This window comes from Triturus cristatus, chromosome 3_1 (assembly GCF_964204655.1).
Source record: "Triturus cristatus chromosome 3_1, aTriCri1.1, whole genome shotgun sequence".
Lineage (NCBI taxonomy): Eukaryota > Metazoa > Chordata > Amphibia > Caudata > Salamandridae > Triturus > Triturus cristatus.
In genome coordinates, this window is record NC_140583.1 from 775,536,099 (window position 1) to 775,562,810 (window position 26,712).

A 26,712-nucleotide genomic window follows, 5' to 3' on the forward strand; every position below is an offset into this window, starting at 1 on the left:
AACCCACAGGAGTGATAATAGCAGTGTAACTGACAACTCTTCCGCAAAACAATTGGATGATACTCTGCAGAGAAGTCTATTGTGGAAAAAAAATTTGCCTCTTTAACTAAAGCTAACATCTGATATATGAGGTAAAAGAAATTGATCTATCAGGATATTATTATTTAGCTATTGCAGAGCAATACATAAACCGATATTCCCACTGGCCCGTCTGGCAATTACGACTGGGGATACAGATCCAGATTACTCTATTTTTCAGATAATATCCTAATCCACTAATTTGTCCAATTTAATTTCTATTTCTTTCCTGACAGTCATGGGAATATAATAAACTTTGGGACAATAGGTTAATCTCCCAGTCTTGCCACTGAAAACCCTTGGACTCCTCTCAAGCATTGCATTGCCTGTACTCTCCCCACCACCCAGTACCATGAATGGTTCAGGGATGTTAGGATTTAGCATCATTCCAAGTTCACCTTGGTCGAACCACCCTAAAACGAAATGTACTTTTCCAGCCATATATAGCTTACCAATGTTCTCGCGGTTTTTAAACCTAAACACTATTTATGAAAACCTAACGTTTCAATTCTCGCACCTGAGTATCCCTCTGGATTGATATCAGGCTCTTCCAGCACACTGCTAAGTCCTGAATCAGCAGAAATGTGTATATCCACCCCACTGATAATCATGTCACATAAAGGTTTCTTCTTAACAAATGCATTGTCCAAATTAAAAAATGTGTTTTCACTATCCTTAATATTAAGGACGAATCTTGCATCTCCCTGTGTGCCAAAAGCGCATGTTTCCTAATCACTAAAATCACCATCACCCACACACTTAACCTTTTGCTTCTTTTTAATACTGCATACCTTAGTGAAATGTCCCATCATGGGAAACAGCCATCAACGCGGTCACTACAACGACCACATTGTGACATCGCAGTACCATTATAATGCAAGTCGTTGCAACGACTTGCTTTGGGGGCGCTCTAAACCAAGGAATAGTATAGTTTACTTTTCCAACACCTTGCCTACTGTTGCACACACTGGACTTGGAATAGTAAATTATACTATTCCTAAATCCAGTGTGCCCCCTACAGCAAGTCGTTGTAATGACTTGCGTTGTAATGGTACTGCAATGTAGCAACGCGGTCGTTGTTATGACCGCGTTGTAATCGCATGCAATGTAAATGCCTATATTCCCCACCATGCCACAATTAGAGCACGTCTGCTTTAAAGCTGGACAGAACTTGCTATTAGCTAAATGTAATTTGTTGTCAAACCGAAACGACCTCAGAACGTCTTTTGACCCTTTTTAAGTTTCTTCCTCAGCTTTTCCTTTGCTTGTTATCCATTCTCTTAAACCCCCCTTTTTAGGTCTCGCCTGACCCAGCACATGTGCTGGTCTGGCGAGACTTATTGAGAGGGTTCCAAAAAGTGCTACCAGGCCAGCCTGGAGCTACAGTGCAAGTGCGCGCGCGCCGCGCTTTACCGCGATTACTTTCACTTTAGCGGCCGCACGGCCGCTTTGATGTTTGATCATGATCGCGATCACTTTTACTTTCACGGCCACACGGCCGCTTTGCATAGCCAATAGGTCTCGCTTTTGGGACCTTATAAGTATTTAGTTATGCAACTGTTGCATGGCTAAACACTTATAAGGTCCCAAAGGCGAGACCTATTTGCTATGCCAATGCTTGTTTTGATTGGGCTTTGTTATTCATCTTACACATACACTCCTCACGTTTGGTAACAGAATCAGATTGTACAACTGTAGCACTTCTACTAGACATTTCAGCTTTCCTGACAATAGACAAAATGTGCTTTAAACTAGTGTCTCAATCGACCCACAATCACTCCTGCATAGAACCATCTTTCACATGCATTACGACTTGATCCCTAATTAAATCTTCCTGTAGGAACCCAAACTTGCAATCCAATGAACAAGTTCTAAGTGCAGTAACTTAATTATCAATACTTTTGTCCTTGCCCTGCTTCCTGGGGAAAAATGTGTACCTCACAGTACCAATACAAAAGTTTGGAGAGAAATAGCGGTAACAATGGATGTGAGCATCTATTCCAAATTAATCAAAAAAAGGAAGTGAATCTAAAGCAATAGAAAACAATTCCTCAAAAGCAACAATTGCTGAAGAAATAGATGTATCAGTCGACGTTTCGGTCTATAGTGGCGATTTCGTCCGTTAGACCATCTTCAGGACATAAAGTAGATTGTTTAAAGAGTCCCTTTACTTCCAGTTTAATATTCAGTTAGAGTCAGATGAATCAATATTAAACAACTGTAAGGGCCTTGCACATAGGCACCTAACACAGCGAAGTCTCAGGCTTGACCTAAAAATATAAATGGAGCGAAAATCCTGCATAGGGTGGACGCTCTAACCGATGCCTCTATGAACACATTAGGAACATTAACCACAGAGCAGGCTTGCTAGTCATAGGCTAAATATTGCTGTTAGACACATATTTATGCCTTTAGTATGGCTTTGGATTAGGGTGACCAGACGTCCCGGTTTTCCCCGCACGGTCCCAGTTTTTGGAGCAGTATCCCTGTGTCCCGACACTTTGCTCCAAAATAAAGAAATATCCCGGTTTTTGCATAGTGCCCTGGTTAAACAGATAAATGTCCGGGTTTTTAAATAGTTTGTGCTCGGTGCGCCTGCTTTACTTCTCTCAGCGTGAGACGGGTCTCTATTGGGCTCTCCATTTTTGCCCTCACGGAAAAAAAAACGTACTGCTACAGCAGTATCACCCTTCACTGCTTTCAAAGAGACCCGTTATAGTTCTTTCACAATCTCTTCATTCCAGAACTGAGGCATTTTCAATGTTATGTACAGCGAAGCCAAAGTTGTGGCTTATTTCTCTTATGTAGCTAACAACCATTGACAAAGCCAATAGTCCAGGCTTGTTCTAGGTGTGATGTTACTGGTTATATTATTTTTCTGGATACAGTGACAGAAGCAGTACACTTTTCAGGCGGGACGCTATGCTAAGTACAGATTTTTTTTTAGTGTATGTGTTTTAAGCCACGTCCTTAATTACATCGGCCACGGCCACTGAGAGACACGCCCCCCCGCCCCCCCCATTTTTCCTTCCCACTTAAAGCCATGGGTACTTCTGTCAGTTCTACTTCTGTGTCTATGACACCTGGCCCGGTTTTTTGTTTTGAGAATCTGGTCACCCTACTTTGGATGGAAGCAGATACCCCCATTAACTCAGAAGGAATGATTCAGTATCTCAGGTGGTTGACACACTTGCAACAGAGATCTGTGTGTAATCAGTCTTTCATATGTTTAAAATCATTATAAAATATCTAATAGGATACATGTGTTTATTTCAGAGCGATCTGTGTGATCTGCACCCCACATGCTTGAATCCCAATCAACTAAAGCAGAATGTTGCAGTGTTTTTTGCAGAGAACCTCGTGTAACTTGTAGGTCATTCTTCTGAGGTTGATAAAAGGAGTACCATTGAGTTGAGTAGTAATTAACACCTCTTAACCAATGCCAAAAATAATTCTATTTGTATGGTGAATTATTTAAATGACGTTGCTTTATTAAAAATTATTTACCGGCATACATATATATTACATTTGAATCTAATATGCACTAAATGTCCATGCTCCTTTCATTGCCCATGTTCAACACAAGGCCCAACATATCCTGCTGTCTGTCCTCGTTCGCTTGTTCTTGTGGTAACGTCACACACATTTTTAAACAAAATATCTTCGAAAAACACAGTCTTTCGCAATCATTTATCTTGCGGCCAACTTGTGTTCACAGTGTACCTTTGTGTCTTCTGATGGCCTGCAGTGCCAGGGGGCAAGGTGTGGTCCAATCCAGCACAACATTTGACAAAAGGCACTGCAGATTGCCTATCAAGTTATGAAATTCCAGAGTGTGCTGCTGCCCGCCTTTCTTTTCTTTACTGATTACTGCTCTGTTGTACAGTGAAATGCTTACCCGACGTCTTCTCTCACTCTGGTTCACTTGTAGACGGGTGACAACTACACCTTTCCCTCTACCTTGTTTCCTTCCCAGGCTCTTCTTTCATTTGCCAGGGGCGCTCGCGTCTACTCGAGTATCTGTGGGAGTTGTTTCTCAGCCACTCCCAGCCCCTGCCTTCCATTCTCCAGGGGACAGGTCTCCTGTGCCAGTATACCCCCGCCTGTTTCTGGAGGCGCCGCCCACTCCTCTCTCTGAGCTTGGATTCCACTCTCTTGTTCAACACTGATACCTGCTGTAAGACTGAGAGGGCCACCTCTGCAGTGAGGTCATTCAGAGCCTGAGCAGAGACAGTGTGTGAGACCCACCAGGATCTGAGTGACCCCTCGAGCGTGTGAGTCACCAGGATTTTAGAGACTCCTGGGACTGTCAGACTTCAGGGTCCAAGAGACGACAGGCCACACATCTGAGGACAAGCTGGATCATGGATAACAGGGACTTCCAGGAAGCCAACAGCGGGGACTACTCCTACACCATCAGCACCTATGATTCTAGAAAGGAGGAGATGGATGTTGGGGTCTTCCCGCGCCCCCACTGGCCTGCGGTCACCTCCACCGTAGTGAATGTGAGCACCTGCCAGACCCCACCTAGGGACCACCTCATCTGGTCCCTGTTCACCGCCATCTATATGAACTTCTGTTGCCTGGGCTTCCTGGCGCTGGTCTTCTCGGTCAAGGTAAGCCTAGTTCTGATCTTGCGTATGACCGCTTGCTCCTGTATACATTTGGCTGTCTGTCGCCTACCTTTCTGCATGTCTGCATATCAGAGTATGTGTACTTATGTCTGTTGCTTGCCTGCCTGCCTCTTATTTGTCTCTCAACCCGTCTGCCTTCATATTTTTTTTAGTCCATCGGCATTTACCTTCTTGATTGCCTCCTTTATGTCTCTGTCTGTTCTTGACTGATTCATGGCCGTCCATGCTTGTGTGCTGGTCTCTCTGCCTCTCTGCCTCATTATTTCTGCCTCGCTGCATGTCTTGTTTCTGTTTATCTGCCTATCATTCCTCTACCTTCCTTGTGCGTATTCCACCCAACTTCTTTCTTTTTTTCTAGTACCCCATTTCCCCCAGAATTTTTATATTCCCCTTCCTCTTACTAGCGCCGTTTAGAGATAGTTGAACAATGTGCAGCCGACTGTAACCCCTTTTTCTGCTCCACTAAGCCCGTGGTAGCCTCCACTCCCTGGACATGCCTCTTTCACCCCTGGGCCTGCTTGATAAATCCTGTACCTGCCCCTGAATCCTCAGTCTTGCAGACCATGAAACCACTAGCTTTAGTGTATGTCCCTTCAACTTCTACAACATCCAGGTAACTCCTCTGCTTTCCTGTGAACTCCTATGGTTGCCACAGCAAGCCCATGCTCTTTGATCCGTGTCCATGCTTCTACTGTTCCTGTGTCTGCTCAAGTAAACACATGCCCGGTCCAGGAACTGGGCCTTTTTTTAACGTACTTTATTGAATTATCAAAGCAGGAACAAGATATGTAGTGGATTGCTGTATAGTTCCAGCCATGGAGCAACATGCATTAGTCACATCATAGATACAGTTAAATATAAACGTAGCGTATCTGCTACTCAACCAGGCGGGTATCTAGAATCAGCAGATGCACAATGTAGCAATACAGGTGACAATTAAAATTGAGGTAGTACATGTCCGTATAACAAGCCCCCCCTCCCAACCCCTAAAATATACCTGCCATACCACTGGCACATCACAATTCTACAATTACCGGTAATAACTGAATAGAGAAGGTTCCACTGCCAAACTATAGAAGAGCGTACTGCATGTCGACATTGTGTTAACTATGAAGTGGGGGAGCTCCGTGGCAGGAGGCTGTAACATGTTGGGATAATTTTGGTCCAAACAAACAAAGTGGACGAACCCACTAGCAAAAGCGACTCACTCGTCTTTTGATTTGGATGAGTGCCAGAAAACCATTAGGTTTATTAGAAGACCCCCTCACCCACCAACCTAGTTCGTGGCATGCTTCATCATTGGGGTCCCAACTGGGTAGCCGAATGCCACACAGTTGTGCTACAACGCCTGATTACAGCGGAGCTGGTTTTGTGTATCTGTGAAGGAAGTGGTGCAGGTTAAAATTATCTCTGGGAGTCCTTACTAAATAAACATTGTTCTTAGCGGCCCAGGATAAGGTTAAAAATGAAGAGAGGACAACTTTGGAGAAAAATGATCCGGGTTGTCATAGTGATAGGTCTACATGTTTCAGCCCCATAAAAAGTGTGAGGCTTTCGTCAGGACCAAGTGAGTGAAATGAGGTAGTGGCAAAAATCAGCCACGTTTATCGCGAGCATCAACACACACGTTAAGGTGTGTTGTGAGATGAGTGGTGTCTGTATACTTACGGACCCACAGATATAAGAAACTGGCTACGTGTTACTTGTAGCTTTTGGCAGGACCTGGAAGGGGCGCTCGTCTGTAGTCACACATTCGTCAAAACGGAGCGTCCGCAGGCTGCACCTATTATGGTCTCCTCGAGGTCCTGGACGATACACGTGACTGATGAAGCATGCCAACAACTAGGTTGGTGGGTGAGGGGTCTTCTAATAAACCTCATGGTTTTCTGGCACTCATCCAAATCAAAATACGAGTGAGTCGCTTTTGCTAGTGGGTTTGTCCACTTTGCTTGTTTGTACTTTACCTTTGGGGATAGCGACGTACCCCAACATAATCCTCGCTCTCTCCATTTGTTTACCTATAATTTTGGTCTAGCCAGTCCTATGAAGCATTTGGGGTGTCGAAGAACATGGACTTTGGTCATGTAGCACTTTAAAACATGCAGGAAACATCGGGGCGTAGGTGAGGCCCGCAGTGTGCAACTGTATTTTGACTTCCATGAAGGAAGCACAGCTCCTCTGTACATCCAAGGTATAATATGGGAATAAAGAGAGTGTGGCAACGTCCGTCATTATGGGAGCTCACTCCTTAGCCTTCTGAAGTTGAGTATCACAGTCTCTGAAATTGTGAATTTGCACAATCATGGAGCATGGAGGCATTCCAGGAAGAGGGCTTCTAGTCGGCACCCGATGTGCACGTTCCACAGCAAACAGGGCTGAACGCCCTGCGGGGGCACCAATGTCTGGAGCCGGTGTTCAAATAATTGCATCGGGTTAGAGCCTTCAACTCCCTTCGGCATGCCTATAATGCACACATTATTGCAACGTGCGTGGCCCTCCGTGTCCTCGGCCCTATCGTGGAGGATGGTGAGCTGCTTTTGGAGTTCAGAGATTGCCGTGAAGTGTGAAGCCTAAACCACCCATAACGCAGACAGATTCGTTTCAGCTGCTGCCACTTTTAAGAGAGGTTTGCCGTGATCATCTCTTAGGAACCCAAAATCAGGGGACATTGCATTGATGCGATGTTCAATTGCAGATGTGACACTTCTGGAAATTCAGGACTGTACATCTAGTTTATCTAGCTAGGGCGCCAGGTGCGTAGGTGGGACACAGTCTTCAAGAGTATGGGTAGACGATCCATCAGAGATGCTATGCTGGGACGGACCTCCACCGTGTTGCAAAACCAGTTTCAAGGATTTAGTGTAGGATGAGCCTTGCATGTTCAGTGGTGCTGTTGAAAGCAAACTCAATGAGCCAGTCTGGACATAAGTGATTGCCAATGTAGACCCTCCCAGACAGTCGGAGTGTTCAGGCAGGTCCTTAGAATCGTGTCCAAACCATTGGGGATCACCAGGTGTTAGATGTCGCAAGCTTCACTGAATCAGCTCAACTCAAGCGAGGCCCTTGCAGTGCTGTTAGGTAGAGTATGCCTCCTCACCGATAGGTTGGCAGCCCCTAGTGGTCAGTAGGTGCCAGTGGACTCATGGGCACAATTAGCACAGAGTAGGCCCGCCTCGGCCATGTCCAGCACTCTGAGCTAGAAGATGTTGTCAGCCCCCACAGGACAGAGATGGCACAGCAGTGGCCAATGCAGTTCTGTTATAAGGAGTCAGGGCTCAATCAAATCACTGCTGCCAAAGGGGGTGGGGGAGCCAACCAGCCCTAGTCCACAGGATAGTCTATCCGCACACTGCCGTACTATCCCCTGAAGCAATGCAGGCCCAGAGATGGCTGACAGGTATGCAGCAGAGGAGGGCCACCAGCCCGCAGCTTGTAGACCCAGGAAGCCACAGCCTGCACAGGGACATCCCAGGCCGGTCAGAGCGGCATGCTCAGCACTCACAGACCTCAAGGCTCAAGCACCAACAGTTTGCCACAGTGGATCCGTGCTAGTGGGGGAAGCCAGGGCCTAACTAGTAGGTTCTGACCTGGCCCTGGGGGGGGCGTCAGTCTTTAACCCTGCCACAACTGCAGCACACCACAGATGGGGCTCCCATCCTGGGGACGCACATTCCTCCGCTGCAATCACATGTCACCTTGTGGGCAGCCGCTGCAAAGTCAACTCACCGACTCCAGGCGATCACGGGTCAGAAAGACAGGTACCCACTCAGGCCCCCGATAAGCCCACGGGCCTCCAAGGGGGCAGTCGTGGCCATCGGTGGGGATCTTCACAACCACCTCTGTCCTGGGAGCAGGCAGACACTCCTGGGCAGGTGAGGAAGAACGCAGACAGCCACACCGTTCTCAGTGCATAGGCTGCAGCTAGTCCCAGTCTATTTAATCAGCTTCCACTTGGGATAGGCTCCTAATGGTCCCAGCAAAGTATGCTGTAGAGGGGTTCCGTCATTGTGGGGCACTAGGGTTCATGTTTCTAGGGCGTTAATGCATCGGATCTATGATGATTCTCAGGCGCCCGGCAGTAGCCTCAGGGAAAGTTGTCCTCCATCTCCTTTTCTGGCCCTTGCGATGTGTCAGAACCTTCGAGAACTGAAGACGGAGCACAAGGGCTGTAGACTGACCAATAAACCCTCAGCATCCATTCACTAGAATATCAGGATAGCATTCCGAGAATCTGCATGAGTGAGAAAGTGGGGCTGTGAAGGATGCAGGGCTCACCAAAGAGGCCCTGCAAGAGCTTGGTCCAAGCTCATCTTTGTTTACGGCTTCCACTCAATATTATTTTTGAGAGTCAAACAAAAATCTTCCTCCCCAAAACAAATCGCCCTCAACAATTTGCCAACATTAAAAATATTTTTTTTATAGAATTTAAGTTTTAAGAGGTCACATGAGTGCAATTGGAGGGTTTTGTAATGGCAAATAGCAATTAAACTAAAATGTATTATTTCCAAGTGTGACGTGCACAAAGGACGCTGGGTCCAGACGCCCACAAGTAAGTTAGTTAGTTACAGAACCATCCTGATTCTCAGGTGTGAGACTTGGGATAGACTTAGGATAGCTACTTGTAATATTATGTTTAAACGCCCAAAACAACGCCTGAAAATGCTAGGCTGTGTTTGCCTGAAAAGAGAAGGATTGCCCCCTCCCCCGAGATGGAATCGAGGGAGAGCTAACACTGAGTATAAACAATTACTTAATCTGGTCGGTTCAAGAATTGTGTATAATCTTATTTTTCTGCATAAAGAATACAAAGATTTGTATTGTGTTAAGTTATGCAGCACACATATTCCACAATATCAGCTTCAAATTCCAGGCGTAAAACAAATTATAATAAGTAAAAAAATAAATAGGCAGATTTGTAATAGAAGAAAACAAGACCACAGAGAACAAATGGTGATAGAGCCTCCTGTGTACAATAAGAACCCAAACAAGAAATATGGGGCATATTATCAACAGCCACCGATAATTATCGCAGGCTATCTCTGGAATGTATCGACCTGTTAGTGCGTTATTAACAACGCGTTTCTCCAGGGCGATAAAAATTCCAAAGATACCGAGGTTATTTCCGTTTTGCAGGGAACATCGCTGGTTTTCCAGCGATGTTCCCTGCAAAATGGCGATAGCCTTGCTGATACTACCCTGTGGTCGTATCAGCATAATTCACCCCTATGTAAAGCATAGGTAAGTCTGGATTTTAGCAGACGTTAGTTTTTGTCGAAAACGGCCGTTTTTGCCAAAATCTAACGTGTGCTAAAATCCTGTGTCTTGTAAATATCGTGATGTGAACATCAGCGATATTTGCATGGTTGTCCATCTGGGGAACGCCCAGTGACGTCCACTTTGCATCTCATTAGAGATGCAAAGGGAGGCGTTGGGAAAAAGGGTGCTAACATGCGATTATGCATGTTAGCACCCTCTTGTAAATAGGGCGATATTTTTATCTCCGCTTTTTAGGCTTTTCAAGCCAAAAAAGCGGAGATAAAGCCCTTGTAAATATGCCCCTATTTTCCCACAGAAAGCCTCTCAGTGAAGTGTAAGAGGAATTAATATTGAGATAGAGCGAAGACAGGAGTATAAGGTTTCTATTGTGCAACTCCTGCTACGATTAACATTTTACCACCAAACCTTTCACTGTTCCATTCAGTAGGGACCAACCTGTGGTCATTATCTGGAATGTTATCTAAAGAGAACACAGTCCATATGATTCGAGTGACAATGCCCCTTAATAGATGTACACATAGGAGCCAGCACCCTAAAATTATTCCTGGGCAGAATTTCAATGATGCCGGAGTAATCAGAGGAGTTTTGGTAATTCCACATTACTCTTTCATGCGTTATTACCTATAAAAATGTGATTACAGCCTCTCCCATAACTAAAACGAATTTAGGGGAATATCTTATTGCAAGAGCACATTTAGTGAGTGCGAGCAGCTGCTCACGTTTGCGACTTGTCTTCTTTTGGATATACCACTATTTTTTAGCGCAAAAGAAATCCAAGCGTCCATTTTGGCCTTGAGGGTGTATTTTATGCTCAGAAAATAGCTCTAAATGCAGATTTACTCTTCTTACGTAATCTCACAGAACTTTTCGGTAATTCCGCATGATTACACTATGCAGAATTATGTGAGTGACGCCCACCCCTACTTAAAATGAACCCTCTCCTCAACAGGCAACCATCTTAAAAAATGTTTACTGCTCAGACAGATAGTCTGAGGGTCTCATTTACAAGCCCGGTGTGCCGCCGGTGCATCACTTTTTTAGATGCACCGGCGCCGCAGTGTGCCATCCCATATTACCGAGGCCATGTAGTCACCCTACGTGACTTTTTATGGCCTTGTAAATAGGAGTCTCTTTCACACATTACTCTGTGTCAAAGGGGTGTTCTATGGGTGTTGCTGTGGGTGTTCCCGCGCAACATCCATGGAACCTGACACATTCCCAGATTTACAAAGTTTCGTAATCCTGGGAATGCGTCAGAATTCTACACCTCCCCAGAGGAGGCGTAGGAGGGGCTCAACGAGGAGAAATACTTTTATTTCTCCTTGTCTTTTGCTCTTTCTACATGTGCTACATTCCGCAGCACACATAGAAGGAGCAAAATGCCATTAATGATTGGTTTTGTGAAGGTGTACTGTCCTACACAACAACAATCATCCCTGCAGTGCAGGCACCATTGTATCGTGGCACAAGGGTGACACACAGCTTCTGTTTGTGCACCAGTGCAGGCAAGAAGGACAGGAATGCACCGTATCTTGTAGTTACTGCACATTCCTGCCCTTTTATTTTGACGCACGGCAGTGCAGCTGAAAGGCTTGATGAGCTGCCGCGTTCCAAAATATAGTAAATGAGGCCTGGAGCTCTTAAAGCAGCACACTTAACAAATTGCTTGATTTTAAGCAGCTTTCAAATTATTAAAGTTGTGCTTGGTTATGTTTAGGTAGGCAGCGGAGTATAGAACAACTTAGTGAAAACCACAAAGTGGATTAAAAAAATCAAAGGGTAGGCTCGTAGCAGAAGAGCTGTTTTGAACAGATCATATAAATTGTACTTTAGTCTTAGTTAAAGCTGAAATCTGGTAACCAAAAGACAGAAGCACATCAAATAACACACCCAAAGTCATAGCAGAGTCATATGGGTGACTTGCTAAGAGTCTGAAAGTAAAATGTCAGTCTTACTTGCATTAAGGTGGCTGATTGCAGCCAGGGATAGCTCAAGGAGGACGCCATTCCTACTGGAACAAAGTAGTGATCGGCAGGCTAAATGTTCAAACTTTGTGCGGGCTGGCTCAAAAGTCAGTAAATTGATAACCATAAATTGGCTAATAGTAACATCTTTTAATTACGTCCCTTAGAAATGGCAAAACTGTGGAGTGAAGAAAAAAGTTGGTTCATATTTATCCAGAGGCTGATCTCTTTTTAACAAGCCATCATAGCTGAGGCAGAGGAAAACTCAGCATGCAACTTAACAAGGATCAGCATGTGGGACACGTCACAGTTGAGTCTGCTGGCTAGATACCAGGGTATCCAAAGCTGGGATTTAATAGGTATCTCCCAGGTCAAAGCCTTGGGGGCAAATTGAGAGGTGAAGTCCTTTGACGATTTGCACTAGGAATACCCACTGGAGCCCGTAGAGACATACCACTGCCTCCATATTAGGCACGCCCTGGGGTGAGCGATACCAAGGGGACAAAAGTGCCGAAAGCCATGCCGTTAGAAGACAGGCTTCTTGACGAGTTCATGCACAGGTGTACAATCTCCTTGACATATTGTAAAATCCTGGATGATTCTGCGGCAACGTAGAGTCAGGTGGGGAGTAGATCTGGGACCTTTAGATGACGACGAATGGCAAGAAGCAATAGCCTCTATTAGGGAAGTGGCCATCCACTCCTGTTTTCGACTGGTACGGTTAAAAATTCTGCACCCAATTTATTATTTATGTACGACCATGGTTAAGATGGGAAAGATTGAGTCACCGGAGTTCCCTAGGGGATGTGGTCGAGAGGGTACATTTTTCCACCTGTTGTGGGAGTGCCCGCCACTCCAGTCATATTGGGTGGCAGGTACAACCTGTTTAATGCAAACATGTGGAGGAGACATGGAAAGTTCGCCAAATGGTGTTTATTGAATGTATGTGAGGCAACAGATCTCACAGCTGCCAGTAGACTTTGGCTCGCCCTCGGCTTTGCCGTAGCCAAACAAAACATAGCTAGATTGGGAAGGGCATCCTCCACCCGACGTTGCGTGAGTGGAAGTCTGACATGGATTGGTACATGCAGGCAGAGCAAGCAGAGAAGGTTGTCTGTGGGGGGCGGGGATGTCCACACAAATTGACGAAGATATGGGGAACAAGGAATGAGGGCAGGGGGATGTTGGTTGTGAGAATTGACCGGAGTGAGGTGAAGCGATGCGGGTGTCAAGTATGGTCTTGCCGAGACAGATAGGTGGCAAGGGTTTTATAGCTGGCGCAATAGAAGATTTAAAAAAAAACCTCTGCTGTCATGAACTGTTTCGTAATGGTTTGTATACTGATGGCAGCTGTCATTGCTGTGCTGTACTTTATCACTGCAATAAAAAGAGTTGTTAAAAGAAAACTTCCATAAGCTAATAAAAGAACGTAACCGATCTTTGTCAGTAAGATGAGGTGCCTTCACAGTGATGTCTACAATATTGGGTTTGGGTTTCACACCTTCACTTGGCAACACATGACCTAGATATTCGATCTTATTCCCACAAAATGTGCGCTTGTCCTCTCCAAGAGTGACCCCATTGGTTTGCAAAACAGATAAAAACATTTTCCAAAGCTCTATCATGTGTTTCAAGTGTTTCAGAATGAAATAAGATGTCATTCTAAAATACAACCATATGATTCATGTCAGTAAATATCCTGGACATAACCTTTAGAAACACAGAAGTGGCAGAGGCCAGTCAAAATGGCATACGGCAGAAATTAAAAGTTCCATCAGGTATAATGAACGCATTAAGATGATGTGACTGTTCATCTAATTCTGCTTGATGGTAAGCTGCCTGAAAATCAAATTTTGTAAACCATTTGGACTGACCTACAGCTGTGATGAGCTCTTCAGTTTATGGTAAAGAATAATTTTCAATCCAGATGGCATTGTTCACGAACCTAAGGTCTAGACATAAACACAGGTCCCATGATTTTTTCTTTTTCCAAACAATACGGTGAAACCCATAGAGTAACATCCACAGGTTCAACAACCCATCATCTTGCATGTCCTTTGAAAATTTTTGTTGAATCATGCCGTACACAATGTGCTACATTACAAATCTTATGCTTTACAGGAAGAATATTTTGCTTAACTTTAATTGTATACACAACATTTTTTGATTTTGCCCACCCTGTTATTATAAAATGCGATCGCCAGCACACGTTTCTCACTTCATAGAAATGACAGCAGCAGCAAGTGTGTGTCAAATTTATCACAAATACAACATAGTGATTAAAAAAAAACTTTCTTTTCATGGATGATTGGAACAGACTCAACTAAAAAAACAGGATATTTCTGAGCAGGCCTAATGATGTCAAAATCTGCTTGATGCCACTATCAAAGTACATTAATACCTTTGTGTATCATATATATCTTTCTTTGACAATTTTGAGCTTGAAGGAAATGTTTGGCCAGGAATATCCCACTTGTTCAATTCTGAGTCCTTCAAAATCAGTAGTGATAACATCTGGGGGCAATCTTCCTTTACTGAACCAATATTCCTTATAATTTCCAATGGAATAATAGTGATTCTTGCACCTGAAGCTATAAGTAAAGGCATGTTAATACCATCTATGTTTACTGTAACAAGGGGATCAGCAGATTTATCTTCATTTAATACACTATTACTTTCTATACTTTCCACTGATAAAACCCGGTCTTCTACTTTTCTGTCCAAGTCATCTTCATCATTGGAAAACCGTACTTGAGCACTTCTAACTGGAATACATTTACCACCCAGACGCGGCCTGGCCATAGGGGCTGAGGGGCCACGCCACCTTACCTTTTGGACCACAAGAAGAGTGTCTGTCAGGCTGACAGACTGTAACAGTCAATCTTCATTTTCAGGTAAGGCTGTCAGGAGCTAGACATGCACTAAATTTGCAGGCTCCTGGCTGCCTAAGCAGAACTTTGTTGGGCTGAGGCCGTTAAATCTCCTGTGGGTGTGACCTCCTCAGCTCAGCATTGCCTCGAACCTGGGCGCTTCAGTTTTAAGCCCTGACGTGCCCAGGGCCAAGTGGCAATTAGTGACACCCCGTCACAGAGTGGGGCGGGGTCAGCAGTCTCACTGACACATCCCACACTGTGACGAGGTTGGGACTGCTTCCTTCCCTCATTGGCTGAGGGAAAGCAAAAGTCCCAACCCTCCTGGGACCACCGAGGCTTGAGACTGCCACCTTCCCCCATTGGCTAACTTCAGGTCAATCATTAAGGGAAGGCAGCAGTCCCAGCCCTCCTGGGGCCTCTGAGGCACAGCTACAGGTAAGTGTGAATTTTTTTAAGTGAATGTTTGATCCGTGTGTGCCTGTATGTTTGAATATTTGGTAATGAGTGTTGTGAATGGATGTGTGTGTGTATATGGGTGTGAGTGAGTGAGTTTGTGTGTGTGTGTGTGTCTGCATGTGTCCCGTCTGCCCCTTTCTTCCTAAAATTACCAGCTGCCACTGTTACCACCCCTGCAGACTTTGCTAAAATGACCCATTTTTTTACATTTCCAACTTTCTTGTGTAACTGCTGGACAATTTAAAAAAGTTGACACATGAGTACTAGGACTACAACTATAACAATAACATTAATTTAGTTGTTACTTGATTTGTATTTCTACTCTTACCATAGTTGTCAGGTGTAAACATTTTACTTTGCATTTTGCTTTAAACATTGATATTTTCCCCTGCCATGTGTGACCTTTCTGATTCTAAGTATTTTACATTCTTTTAAGAACATTCTATGCTTTTTGCAATGTCTAGTCAAGGCATGGCATGGATTTTTGCAAGTTAACAACCTCTGTTGAATTTTCTTTGAATAGCATCTATATACAATTTGGTCACAAATCAGTTGAGATGTGAACCATTCAAATTCACAACAAGATGCCAATATATGGGCAGTGACAAAAGAATCAATGGACTCATCTGGTTTTTGAATGTGAGTAATCAACGTGTGTCTATGTGCTCCTAGGTTGACCTTTCTTTCAAAGTATGTGCCAAGTTGTTTCACACCAACCTGAAATTCATCCAATTCTTCATCATCTAGACAAGTGTATTCTGGTGAATGATCGAATAAATGTTGCCCTTCAATGCTTACATAGTAATAAAGTAAATTATGTTTTCTGTCAGTTTTATACCATTTATAGCACCTAGATGTACTTTAAACCGATCTGTACCATAAACGCTATTTTAAAAGGTGGCTCTCCAGGTTCTTGCAGAAAAGGAGCAGGTGGTGAGATTGTTTGCATCTTGTTTTCGTGTACCAGTCACACAATGCAAAACCTGCAAAATAAAATTGCATATTAATAGCGTGCCAGTCGCTGTTGGTACTTTCACAGATTAAAGCATGACAGTCACTGCTGGCACTACCTCAGAAATCCTGTACATGGTAACGTGGTTTAAGCATGTCAATCGCTGTTGGCACCGCTCTCTTATTTTTTTTTTAAGCACGCCAATCTCTGTTGTCTCTGGCACAATGAGAAATATAATGCAGTACTGAATGGTACTAGCAGGTGGCGCTGTCTGCTAGTTCAAGCAAATGAAATGCAGGAAACAATCTTGTTAAACGTGCCAACTCTGTTGAAACTGATAGCCTTTAGACAATCCACTCTGACTTAATAAGGAATTGCTAGTACTGAAGGTAACATATTTTCTTGTAATAGTTTCTTTGCACACGTGGCATAGTAGAATTTATTGGGCCGCAGGGCACAGAAACAGACCACAATTGACTCTCCAGAAGTGTGAAAAGAGCTGCTTTATTGAAGACAGGTGCATCTTACAAAATATAACCTTGGCCTTTGCCTCACAAAACTATAACTAGCTATATAGGCTTCTTCTACATATCCTCCTCCCCCCACCCCTAAGGTTTCCCCAAACACAATTGCAATTTATTTAATAGACCCCAACTTGATCAATAACTTTCCTCCCTTTAAACCTGTTACCTCTTCTCAACCTATCTGAAGATCTATCTACTCGATCAATAACTGTTAACCCTTTAAACCCTGTAACCTCTTCTCTACCTGTCTAAAGATTTATCTACTAAGTATATCCTATCCTAACCTCATTACCTGTGAGGTTCCGTGAAAACTGAACCCATGTTTCTGAGCTAATGGTACCGTGACGATTCTGGTATTAGCGAATCGCAAATGATGAGTCTAATATAAGCGAGCGTTTTCACAATGCTGCACTGAAGGATTCGTCATGTATTGCTGATTCTTGTGTTCGAACCTACGGGTTCCATTTCGTGCACGACGTCCATTTTGTATCATTGCCCTCACATAGTCAGTGAATGGGCGATGTCCGAACAATGACCCTGATTAGGTAACCTCGAGGGCACGTAGTCCCTAGTGCCAAATTCTGCATGACTTGGCGAAAGCTGACCCTGTCGCCTGAGGCGGACCCTGCCGTACTGGTTTTCTGTCCTGTCCTGCCTGAGCAAGATTACTGACCCTGATACAATAGACCACGCTTCTTTTATTTGCCTACGAATATGTCTTATCTGACTCTTCTATTTTCTGCATCTGTTCCTGCATTTCCCTTTAGCCTTTTATGATGAGGAGGTGACCAATTTTATTATGGGGCGGTCCGGCCTTTCAATAGAGGGATGTCAGAAACATGTGATTGAAGGCCGGACACCTGGAGATGGGAATGTGATATTGTGAGATCTTATTGTCTGGAATACAGAAACGGGAATTATTGTAAGTCTGCAGGAATGTTTGCCCGAAGCAGAATATTCAGTATTTAAGGAGCGACCTGCTTTGTACAAATCGAGCAGTCTCCTTAGAATCTATCTCGTAAGATAGTTCTGTGACTTCTGTTCCTGACTGCAGTCATTAAAGACGATCTTTTGACGCCAGAGGAAGAGTCAAGTGTCTCTGTTTGTTAAGTACGCCAAAACAGGTGAACCCCGAAGGTTTCGGTGTTGTCCCCTGGCACCGCTGGGTCTTAGAAATTGCCCAGTCCTTCAGTTGGCGCCCAACGTGGGGCGACATCGAGTGGTTCCGGTCCTAGCCTGAAGATTGTGAGGAGCTTCGTGTGAAATTTCCGAGGGAGGTGCACCCCACTTCATCGATCCATGTATGTCGCATAAGTGGTCCGAAGGTATTTCCCCGCGAAGGTTCCCGCTTCCAGACGGCTGCAAAGGACTGGCGCCCTGACTGTCGACCTGTTTTGGAGCCTGGCGTAGTCCTTAGTACGGCGAGACGATAGACGGGTCTTCCTGGTGACGTCATTGATCTTTCAGTTAAGTATAAGTGGGTCGCTCCCAGTCCTTAGGTTTAACTCGAGTTCTTTGGTCCTTAGTTTTGGTTTGCATGGTTCCATTGCATTTGGTTTAGTTTGGTTCTTAGGATTATTTGGTAGCTGCAGTTCCCAAAAACCGAGGGTCTCGTACATTTACGAGTGTATCGGTAGAGATAGCCCCTTGAAGTTTGAAACTCGGTTAGTGAGCGAAAATGCCTAACCGTAGTCTTGGTTTCTTGCCTTGTCTTGGATGTTGCAACAAGGATTCCCGATTGGAGGACTCTTGTCCGATACCTCCGGTTGGAACTCCGACTTATGAGCTCTATTCGAAGCATGGTGTGGGCCCTATCACGTATAACGAGGTATGGGTCCGCTATACGAGGAAAGATGGTGTTCTCAGATGGCCACTACATGGTAGTTTTGAAACTGCAATTTTGGATATTTTGGAGGTGAAGTTATTTAAGAAGAAAGCCCGGCCAGCGATGTTTGACTCCTTTCGTCTATGGCGCAAAGAAGCCAAGCAGAAAGAAATCAAACAGGCTAAAAAGGATAAACGAGACAAAGGTGTCTCGATTATGCAAGCTCCTAGGCAGTTTAAGGAAGATGAAGAAGAGAAAGCGACCAAGATTTTCACTAGACAACATAGCATGGCAATTGATAAGTGCCACCCTGTTTTGCCATCATGTCCCGATAAGCCGAAAGAGGACTCCAAAAAGGATCCTCTGATGTCTTATTTATTGAAGTCGCCACCTCCTTATGTACAAAGCGCTACAGCCCTTTTGGTTCCCCCTGCTGTACAACCGGCTGCTGGTCAGCCCGTGGTAGTTCCTCCCCCACCACCTGTTCCTCAGCAGGGTTATGTTCCTCCGGCACCCCCTCTTCCTGGGTTGCCTTTTTCGTCTTTAACTGCTACACCTCACCTTACTACGTCTGTCACTCCTGTTTCTGTTACCCCTTTTGCTCCTTTGCTTTCGCTGAATGCTGTCTCTCCTGCTCTTATGTCTACTTCACCTTCCGCTCGTCGGCGAGTAACTGACACCGTCCCTAGTTTTCTGACTCCTCTTTTTGGGTCGCTAATTGCGCCCGTCGTTTCTGGTTCTATGCAGAGACGTAGCCAGCTCCCTGAGTCTGGGGAACGAGCATTATTAGATTCGATGGCTCATTGGTGGATTTTGAAACCCGATAGGTATAGTTGTCGTATAGTTTACGATACATTTTCTCAGTGGAATGAACCGACTCAGAGATATGTGTTTGAGGAGATGTGTAAGTTGTTGCGAGACGAATGGGACAACGACGAATTAGACTCAGCCCCTGCTGAAATGCTCGAACTCCAGAGTCAATTTGCGAAAGGTATGATTGTGGGCTCTGATGCTAGACATGCGTTAGAACGGCTTCTTGCCTATAGGTCTGTATTACCGTCTAGAGTTTTGTTTGCGAATGATTCCTCGTCAACGAAGAGTATCCTATGAGAGAGGTTCCGCCAGTATGGCGTGATGCAGTACAGGCTGATGCAGGGAGAGGTATTGCGGCCGCTCCGGCACATTTTCTGAGAGTTTGGATACATGTCCCATGGAAAAGGTCTGAAGTATTAGCATTAAAACAGACTTTGCCAGACCCACGTAAGAATCCCGTTGGTTACTATAAGGAATTGTCCCAGACAGTGGACGCCTGTATTATGAACATTGCAGATATTGAGATGTTGTTTGGCAATGTAGTGCCACAACCGATATGGGCAAAAATCCGCCATGAGGATCATCCAAACGAGTTAGGTGGTACCTGGACTGCTATTTTAGCTGCGGATGCTCTCCAAGTAGGAGGTGCAAAGCCTGAACCCCTAGTAGCGGAGTTACCAAATAGGATAGTTAATTTAATGAAGACGCTGATGCCAGCGTTGAGAGTAAACTGGGATAAATTGTCGGCTTGTAAGCAGAAGAAGGATGAAAGTGTGTCTGACTTTTTCACGCGATTTGAGGAGACTTTTGTGGACCACAACGGTCAAGATATGAGTTCAGAGGGAGGCCAGAGACTATTTGTTGATAAGTTTGTGTTTAACTTGCTGCCTGACATGTGCAACAAATTGAAAGACTCAGAAAGTCTCTTCGACGGCTCAGATTCTAGCCACAGCCCAATATTACGAGAACAGAGATAAGGAAGAAAAAGAACGTGTAGAGAGGAAAACGAAGGACCTGAAGACTAAGGTGTTGTTGCAGCAGGCGTATCCGCCTCGCTCGAATCAGAACGATTCGCAGCAACGTACGCAATTTCAGCAACAGACACCGTTTCCGAAAGTACAACTGAGACCGGAGTATTTCGCTTCCAGGCCCTTGTTAGGATTGAATCAATGTGCATACTGCAAGGAAGAGGGTCATTATAAGAACGAGTGCCCTGCTTTGCGACAGCGTATGAATGGTGTGCCAGTTCAGAGAGGTCGTGGTTTTCAACAAGTCTCTAGAGGTAGAGGACGTGGTGTCACGTCTTCTCAGAATGAGCGTTCTCTTCCGTCACAAAGTTCTCTTAATTGTTTTGACCAATCGAAGGTGCAATCTGATAGATCTCCGCAGTACCATGTAGATGATTACTATGTCGAGGGCGAGAGTACTGCGTATAATGATTGCTAGGATAGCCATGGACAAAGAGAGGGAGTAGTGTCAGTTCCAGTTGATCAGAGTGGGCCTTACGTTTCAGTAGCTTTATCAAGTGTGGTTGAGCCTTTTCTGTTGGATACTGGTGCGGCAAAAAGTTCAATCATACATTCTAAACTCCCTGGTGCACCCTTGTCTGGCTTAACTAATGTCTCAGTAGGATTCTCTGGCGCCCCTGTTCGTAATCCAGTCTCTAGTCCTTTGTCCCTTTCAATTGGACCATGTAAGTTAGAAGCACCGTTGATTTTGACTACTGGTTGTGGTGAGAACTTGCTGGGTTTGGACCTGTTGAAACGATTGTATGCGACATTGCATTGTTCCCCATCGGGAGTACAACTTACATTGGGCAGGAAAGGGATCTCTCCTATGTATGTGTCGACAGATAGGCTTCCACAAGAATTGCGTTCGCTCCCCGAATCTCTTTGGGCTACGGGTCCTAATGATGTGGGTCTTCTGGAAATTCCTCCATATGTTGTTCAGCTCAGACCGAATGTTAGGTTACCGCGAATTCCGCAGTATCGAATTTCGAGCGATGGTGAACGAGCACTCTTAGCGATCATCCACGATTTGATCCACAAGGGTGTGATCGAAGAAACACGAGGTAACGTGTGTAATAGTCCTGTTTTGCCGATTTTGAAACGTACCGATTCTTCCCAACCTCCTGTGTATCGTTTCGTAATTGATCTTAGAAAAGTGAACAAGATTGTGGTTCCGCAGTTTCCTGTGGTTCCCGATATCACAGCTTTATTGACATTGATTCCTGCTTCAGCTACCTGGTTCTCGGTGATTGACTTGAAGAATGCCTTCTTTAGCATCCCGATAGCAGAAGAAAGTAGGGACATTTTTGGTTTTCCTTGGGTGGTCGTAGCTTCAGATTCAAGCGCGCACCTCAAGGTTATTGTGAAAGTCCTTCGATATATAGTCAGGCTCTGAAAAGCCAGCTTGATACCTTTGTATTGCCTGTCGGGGCTGCTTTGATCCAGTACGTAGATGATCTTTTAGTGGCTGCTGATGACAAAACAACTTGCAAAGCAGCTACGATTTCTTTGCTACAGCATTTGTCCGATTTACATCACAAGGTGTCACCTTCTAAGCTGCAATATGGTTGCCAAGAGGTAACCTACTTAGGTCATCTCTTGTCAAAGGAGGGAAGAAGGTTGACCCCAGAACGAATTAGAGCAATTGCTCAAATGACTGTGCCAAACACTCAAAGAGAAGTACGTGTCTTTTTGGATATCACATCATACTGCAGACAATGGATCCCAAATTTTTCGTTGTTAGCAAAGCCTTTGTTAGCTCTCACGTGCAAAGATGTTTTGAATCCTCTGCCATGGTCTGATGACTGCCAGAAGAGTTTTTCTGAGCTACGCGATGCGTTGTGTTCAGCTCCTGTGTTGGGTACCCCCGACTACAGTAAACCATTTACACTATACGTTCATGAACGAGAGGGTTGCGCGTTGAGCGTGTTGACGCAACAATTTGGTGATAAACAGCGTCCGTGTGCGTATTTTTCTTCAACCTTAGATCCAGTAGCAAGAGCATTGCCGAGTTGTCTTAGAGCGACAGCGGCAGCTGCTGTGTCTATTCGACAGTCTGCTGGTCTGGTCATGAATAATATGTTAGTGGTAATGGTTCCACATGCAGTAGATACTTTATTGAACAGAACGAAAACTCAACATCTCACGAGTGCTAGGTTGTCAGGCTATGAGCTGACACTCTTGGCAAGTCATATTCAGATTAAGAGATGTAGTGTGTTGAATCCAGCCACATTGTTGCCGACTACTGTAGAGTCGAGTGATTCAGAACCACATGATAGTTGTTTGCGAACTGAAGAAGAAACGAAGGGTCGGATCGATTTGAAAGATACCCCTTTGTCAGATTCGGATGGTACTTTGTATGTGGATGGTTCGTGCTTTAAGTTGCCGAATGGTGATGTGACTGCGGCGTATGCTGTGACGACATTGAGTACGATTGTTGAGACTGCGAGAGTAAGTCAGAATTCTGCACAAGCTGCAGAGTTAATTGCTTTGACGAGAGCGTGTGTTTCGGCTGAGGGAAAGAGAGTGAACGTGTTTACCGATAGTCAGTATGCGTTTGGTGTTGCACATAGTTTTGGACGATTATGGAGAGAGAGAGGATTTTTGACGTCCCACGGGACAAAAATACAGCATGGACAATTGGTGAATGAGCTTCTGGAATCACTTACTTTGCCAAAGCAAGTTGCGATTGTGAAGTGTAGTGCTCATCGGAAGGTCACGGATGATGTTGGTCGTGGTAATGCATTTGCAGATGAGATTGCAAAAAAGACGGCAAAAAACATGACGAGTCGAATGTATGTGGCAAGTTCTGCAAGATGGGTTACGGATGCTGGAATGTGTGAAAACACGATTGAGAGTGTGAAGTCAATTCAGAATGAGGCTACTGAGAGTGAGAAGAATGTGTGGAAAGACAGTACGGGTAAATTGGATTCGACTGGTTGTTGGATCGATCTGTCTGAACATCAAAGATGGATGTTACCTGATGCGTATGTGCTTGCAGTAGTTACAATGGCACATGGAATGGCACACATTAGTGCGAAAGGAATTTGCAAGTTGTTGGCCCCAGTATGGAAGAATGATGGAATTTCTAAGTGTGCGGAGAGGGTGGTTAAGAATTGCATGGTGTGCCTGATGCATAATCCTGGCAAGGGAACTCCAACTCCAGCTGGTCATTTTGCTCCCCCGACTTGTCCCTTTGAGATTATCCAATTAGACTTCATTTATATGGAAAGGTGTAATAACCTTAAGTATGTCCTTGTTGTAGTTTGTGCATTTTCACGATGAATTGAAGCCTACCCCTTGAAGGATAATACAGCCCTGTCCACAGCCAAAGTCCTTCTCAAAGAGTTTTTCCCTAGGTTTGGCATGCCACTGATTGTATGGTCGGATAATGGAAGTGAGTTTGTGGGAAAGGTTATGAAGAGTGTGTGTGTGGGTTTGGGGATTAGACAGAAGTTCCATAGTGCAAATCACCCACAGTCCGCAGGTCTTGTTGAGGGTTATAACGGGACTCTGAAATTGAAGTTAGCCAAGATCCAAATGACTACTGGATTGTCATGGCCAGATGCATTGCCTTTGGCTCTTCTATCCACTAGGGCGACTGTTCACTCTCGAATAGGGCTTAGCCCGTATGAAATTGTGTTTGGTCGTCCTGCGAACGTTTGGGGAGTCCCTAGACCTAAGGAATCCACCCAGCTCGAATATCCCATGTTGATCGATTACCTTTATGACTTGACTGCTAAACTAAGTGCCATTCATCAACAGGTTTTTGAGGCTCTGCCAAAACCAACAGAGGGACCAGGACACAAGTTACAGCCTGGCGATTTCGTGGTCGTAAAGAACTTTGGGAAATCAAGAAACTTGGAGCCAAGATATATCGGACCGTTCCAGGTCCTGTTGTCAACACGAACTGCTGTTCGATTGGCTGGAAGAAAGCATTGGGTACACGCTGCCCATACGAAACGTGTACCGCTTCCTTTACCGTATGACAAATGGATTAGACAGGGAATTGGCAATTCTGAGACAGAGTGTGTTCCTAGGCTTGTCCCGTTCAGCGATGCACAATTTAAAGGTCTTGAGTCTGCTAAACTGAAGAACACTGCTGCTTCACCTGGAACTGTGCCTTTGCCCCTGGATTCGAACATTACTGCGTTCAAACATTCACCTGAACAATTGAACACTGTTTCGCCATCTGGTCCCTTGTTCGAAGAGCAGACACAACCTGGAAGACATCGTTACTCTTTACGCTCCCATTCCAAGGACTAATAAAGTGAATACCCTTTCTTGTTTTCCTTTGCCCCCTCTGCCCTGACAACTCGTCTTTGGACAATTGTATTCTCCTCAGCCAGGAAGTTTGCTGTGTGCGTGTTTTTGAACCGGCCATCCGGGTTCGCCGTAGGGCCGTGACGTGTGCCTAGTTTTGATTTGCAGGTTACCAGACACTAGGTCGGTTTCCCCGGTTGGTCTTTGGGAACTCCCAAGGCTAACGGACGCATTTCCGAACAGGTACAAACCAACCGCCACGGACGGCTCGAGTAGAGGATAGAGCTTCCTGCGCTGCGAGGTGTTAATACTGTGATTGAGCGTAAAGTGAAATTGCATGAAATATTGCACAACAAATGTTTCCTGATCCAGTGTGCCCTAATGTTTTTGATTGTCTTGGTAACTCTGATGGGTGGAATTGTTTTTGGTGCCCAGTTAAGTTTTGTACCTGCTATGTCTACGGTGCCTCCTCACGTTTCCCTTCCTGTTACCACTGCTTCTTCGCACTCTTTCCACCCTTTACCTGAACACGAACAAGCTAGACGTTCTGAGTTCGTGAACAATTCATTTATTCAACTCCTGCACCAACACCAACTAGTGATGAATATGACTAATTGCTGGGTGTGTGGTTTGATGCCGCATACCGTCGATAAAGGTATCCCGTATCTAGTTCTGCCTTTTAGCTATAATGGGTCATCGTGGGCATTCCAGACTATGTTCCTCTTTGCGCTTGAGACCTATCCCCCGCAACCACCGCGCTCCACAAGATATAGCTCTTGCAATAAAGCCTTGGTAAGAGGAGTTGCCGATATGAGTAGAGATATCGATGCATATTCATCCATTCCTAAGGATGAGTTGCGAGCTTATGTGGGTTGGAATGCGACTGGGTATAGCATTAGTCTGGGTGAGAAACAGCGCAAGAGCTCGTCTCCGATTTGGGTCGTACCACACTTAGGTCGTTTTTGTTTGCAAGGCAATGGTCAGAATACGAGAGCTCAACTAGGGAAGAGTGACTGTACTGAAACGTACGCTTTTCCATCACAGTCTTCTCCTGCGTTTTTGGCTGCCAAGGGTACATACTTTGTCTGTTATGACCGAGCATACACATGGTTGCCCCCTGATTTTTCGGGAACATGTTATGTTGCTAACTTACTGCCGCCAACATTTACGGCTGCCTCTGATTATCACAAGGCCAGAATTGTGAGGGGCGTTGTTAGTCAGGAGGACACTGCAGGTCAGGAAGTGGGAGACTTCCTCAAGGGTTTCCTGCCGTTTTGGGGACCTATGGTTAATAGTAGGAACCTGAGACAACTGACTCGTGTAGTTGAATCCACTGTTAATGTAACGGCTGGTGCCCTTGGTAACTTGACAGCTGAGCTTCAAGCGGATAGCCTTATGACGTTGCAGAACCGTATGGTTCTAGATGTGGTACTTGCAGATCGAGGTGGAGTGTGTAAAGTGATCCGATCGAGTTGCTGTGTTTTCATTCCGGATAATGCTCCGACAGTTTATGAGGCCATTTCCAAGTTGCATACGATCTCTGATTCTATACATATGGATGAAGGGGAGTGGTCGCTAACTGGATGATTTTGGAACCTATTATCTGCGTGGGGATGGAAGATTCTGATGGTCATTGGGGCTGCTTTAGTTCTCCTGTTTTCGTGCTGTCTCTGTGTCCAGTGTGGTCTTGCCTTATGTGGCCTTTGTGCTACAACGTGTATAAGAAGGCCACCTGTTACTAGAGAGGTATTGATGGAAAGGATGATGCTTCAGCAACATCTCAGTGATTTGATGAAAATAGGTATCGACTCAGATATCGATTAGTGCTTGCCTATGTAAGGGCAAAAGGAGGGTCTGAGGTTCCGTGAAAACTGAACCCATGTTTCTGAACTAATGGTACCGTGACGATTCTGGTATTAGCGAATCGCAAATGATGAGTCTAATATAAGCGAGCGTTTTCGCAATGCTGCACTGAAGGATTCGTCATGTATTGCTGATTCTTGTGTTCGAACCTGCGGGTTCCATTTCGTGCACGACGTCCATTTT

The 26,712-nt window shown here is 44.9% G+C and overlaps 1 protein-coding gene across 1 annotated transcript in view; it reads left to right on the top strand.

Moving 5' to 3' along the window:
* Positions 1 to 4,286: 4,286 nt before the first annotated feature.
* Positions 4,287 to 26,712, top strand: part of LOC146860996 (interferon-induced transmembrane protein 1-like) — a 190,403-nt gene continuing 167,977 nt past the window's right edge. The window contains exon 1 of the mRNA XM_085646394.1: positions 4,287 to 4,694. Within this exon, the coding sequence (XP_085502520.1) occupies positions 4,443 to 4,694 (252 nt within the window). The 5' untranslated portion in view covers positions 4,287 to 4,442. The remainder of the gene's footprint in view (positions 4,695 to 26,712) is intronic.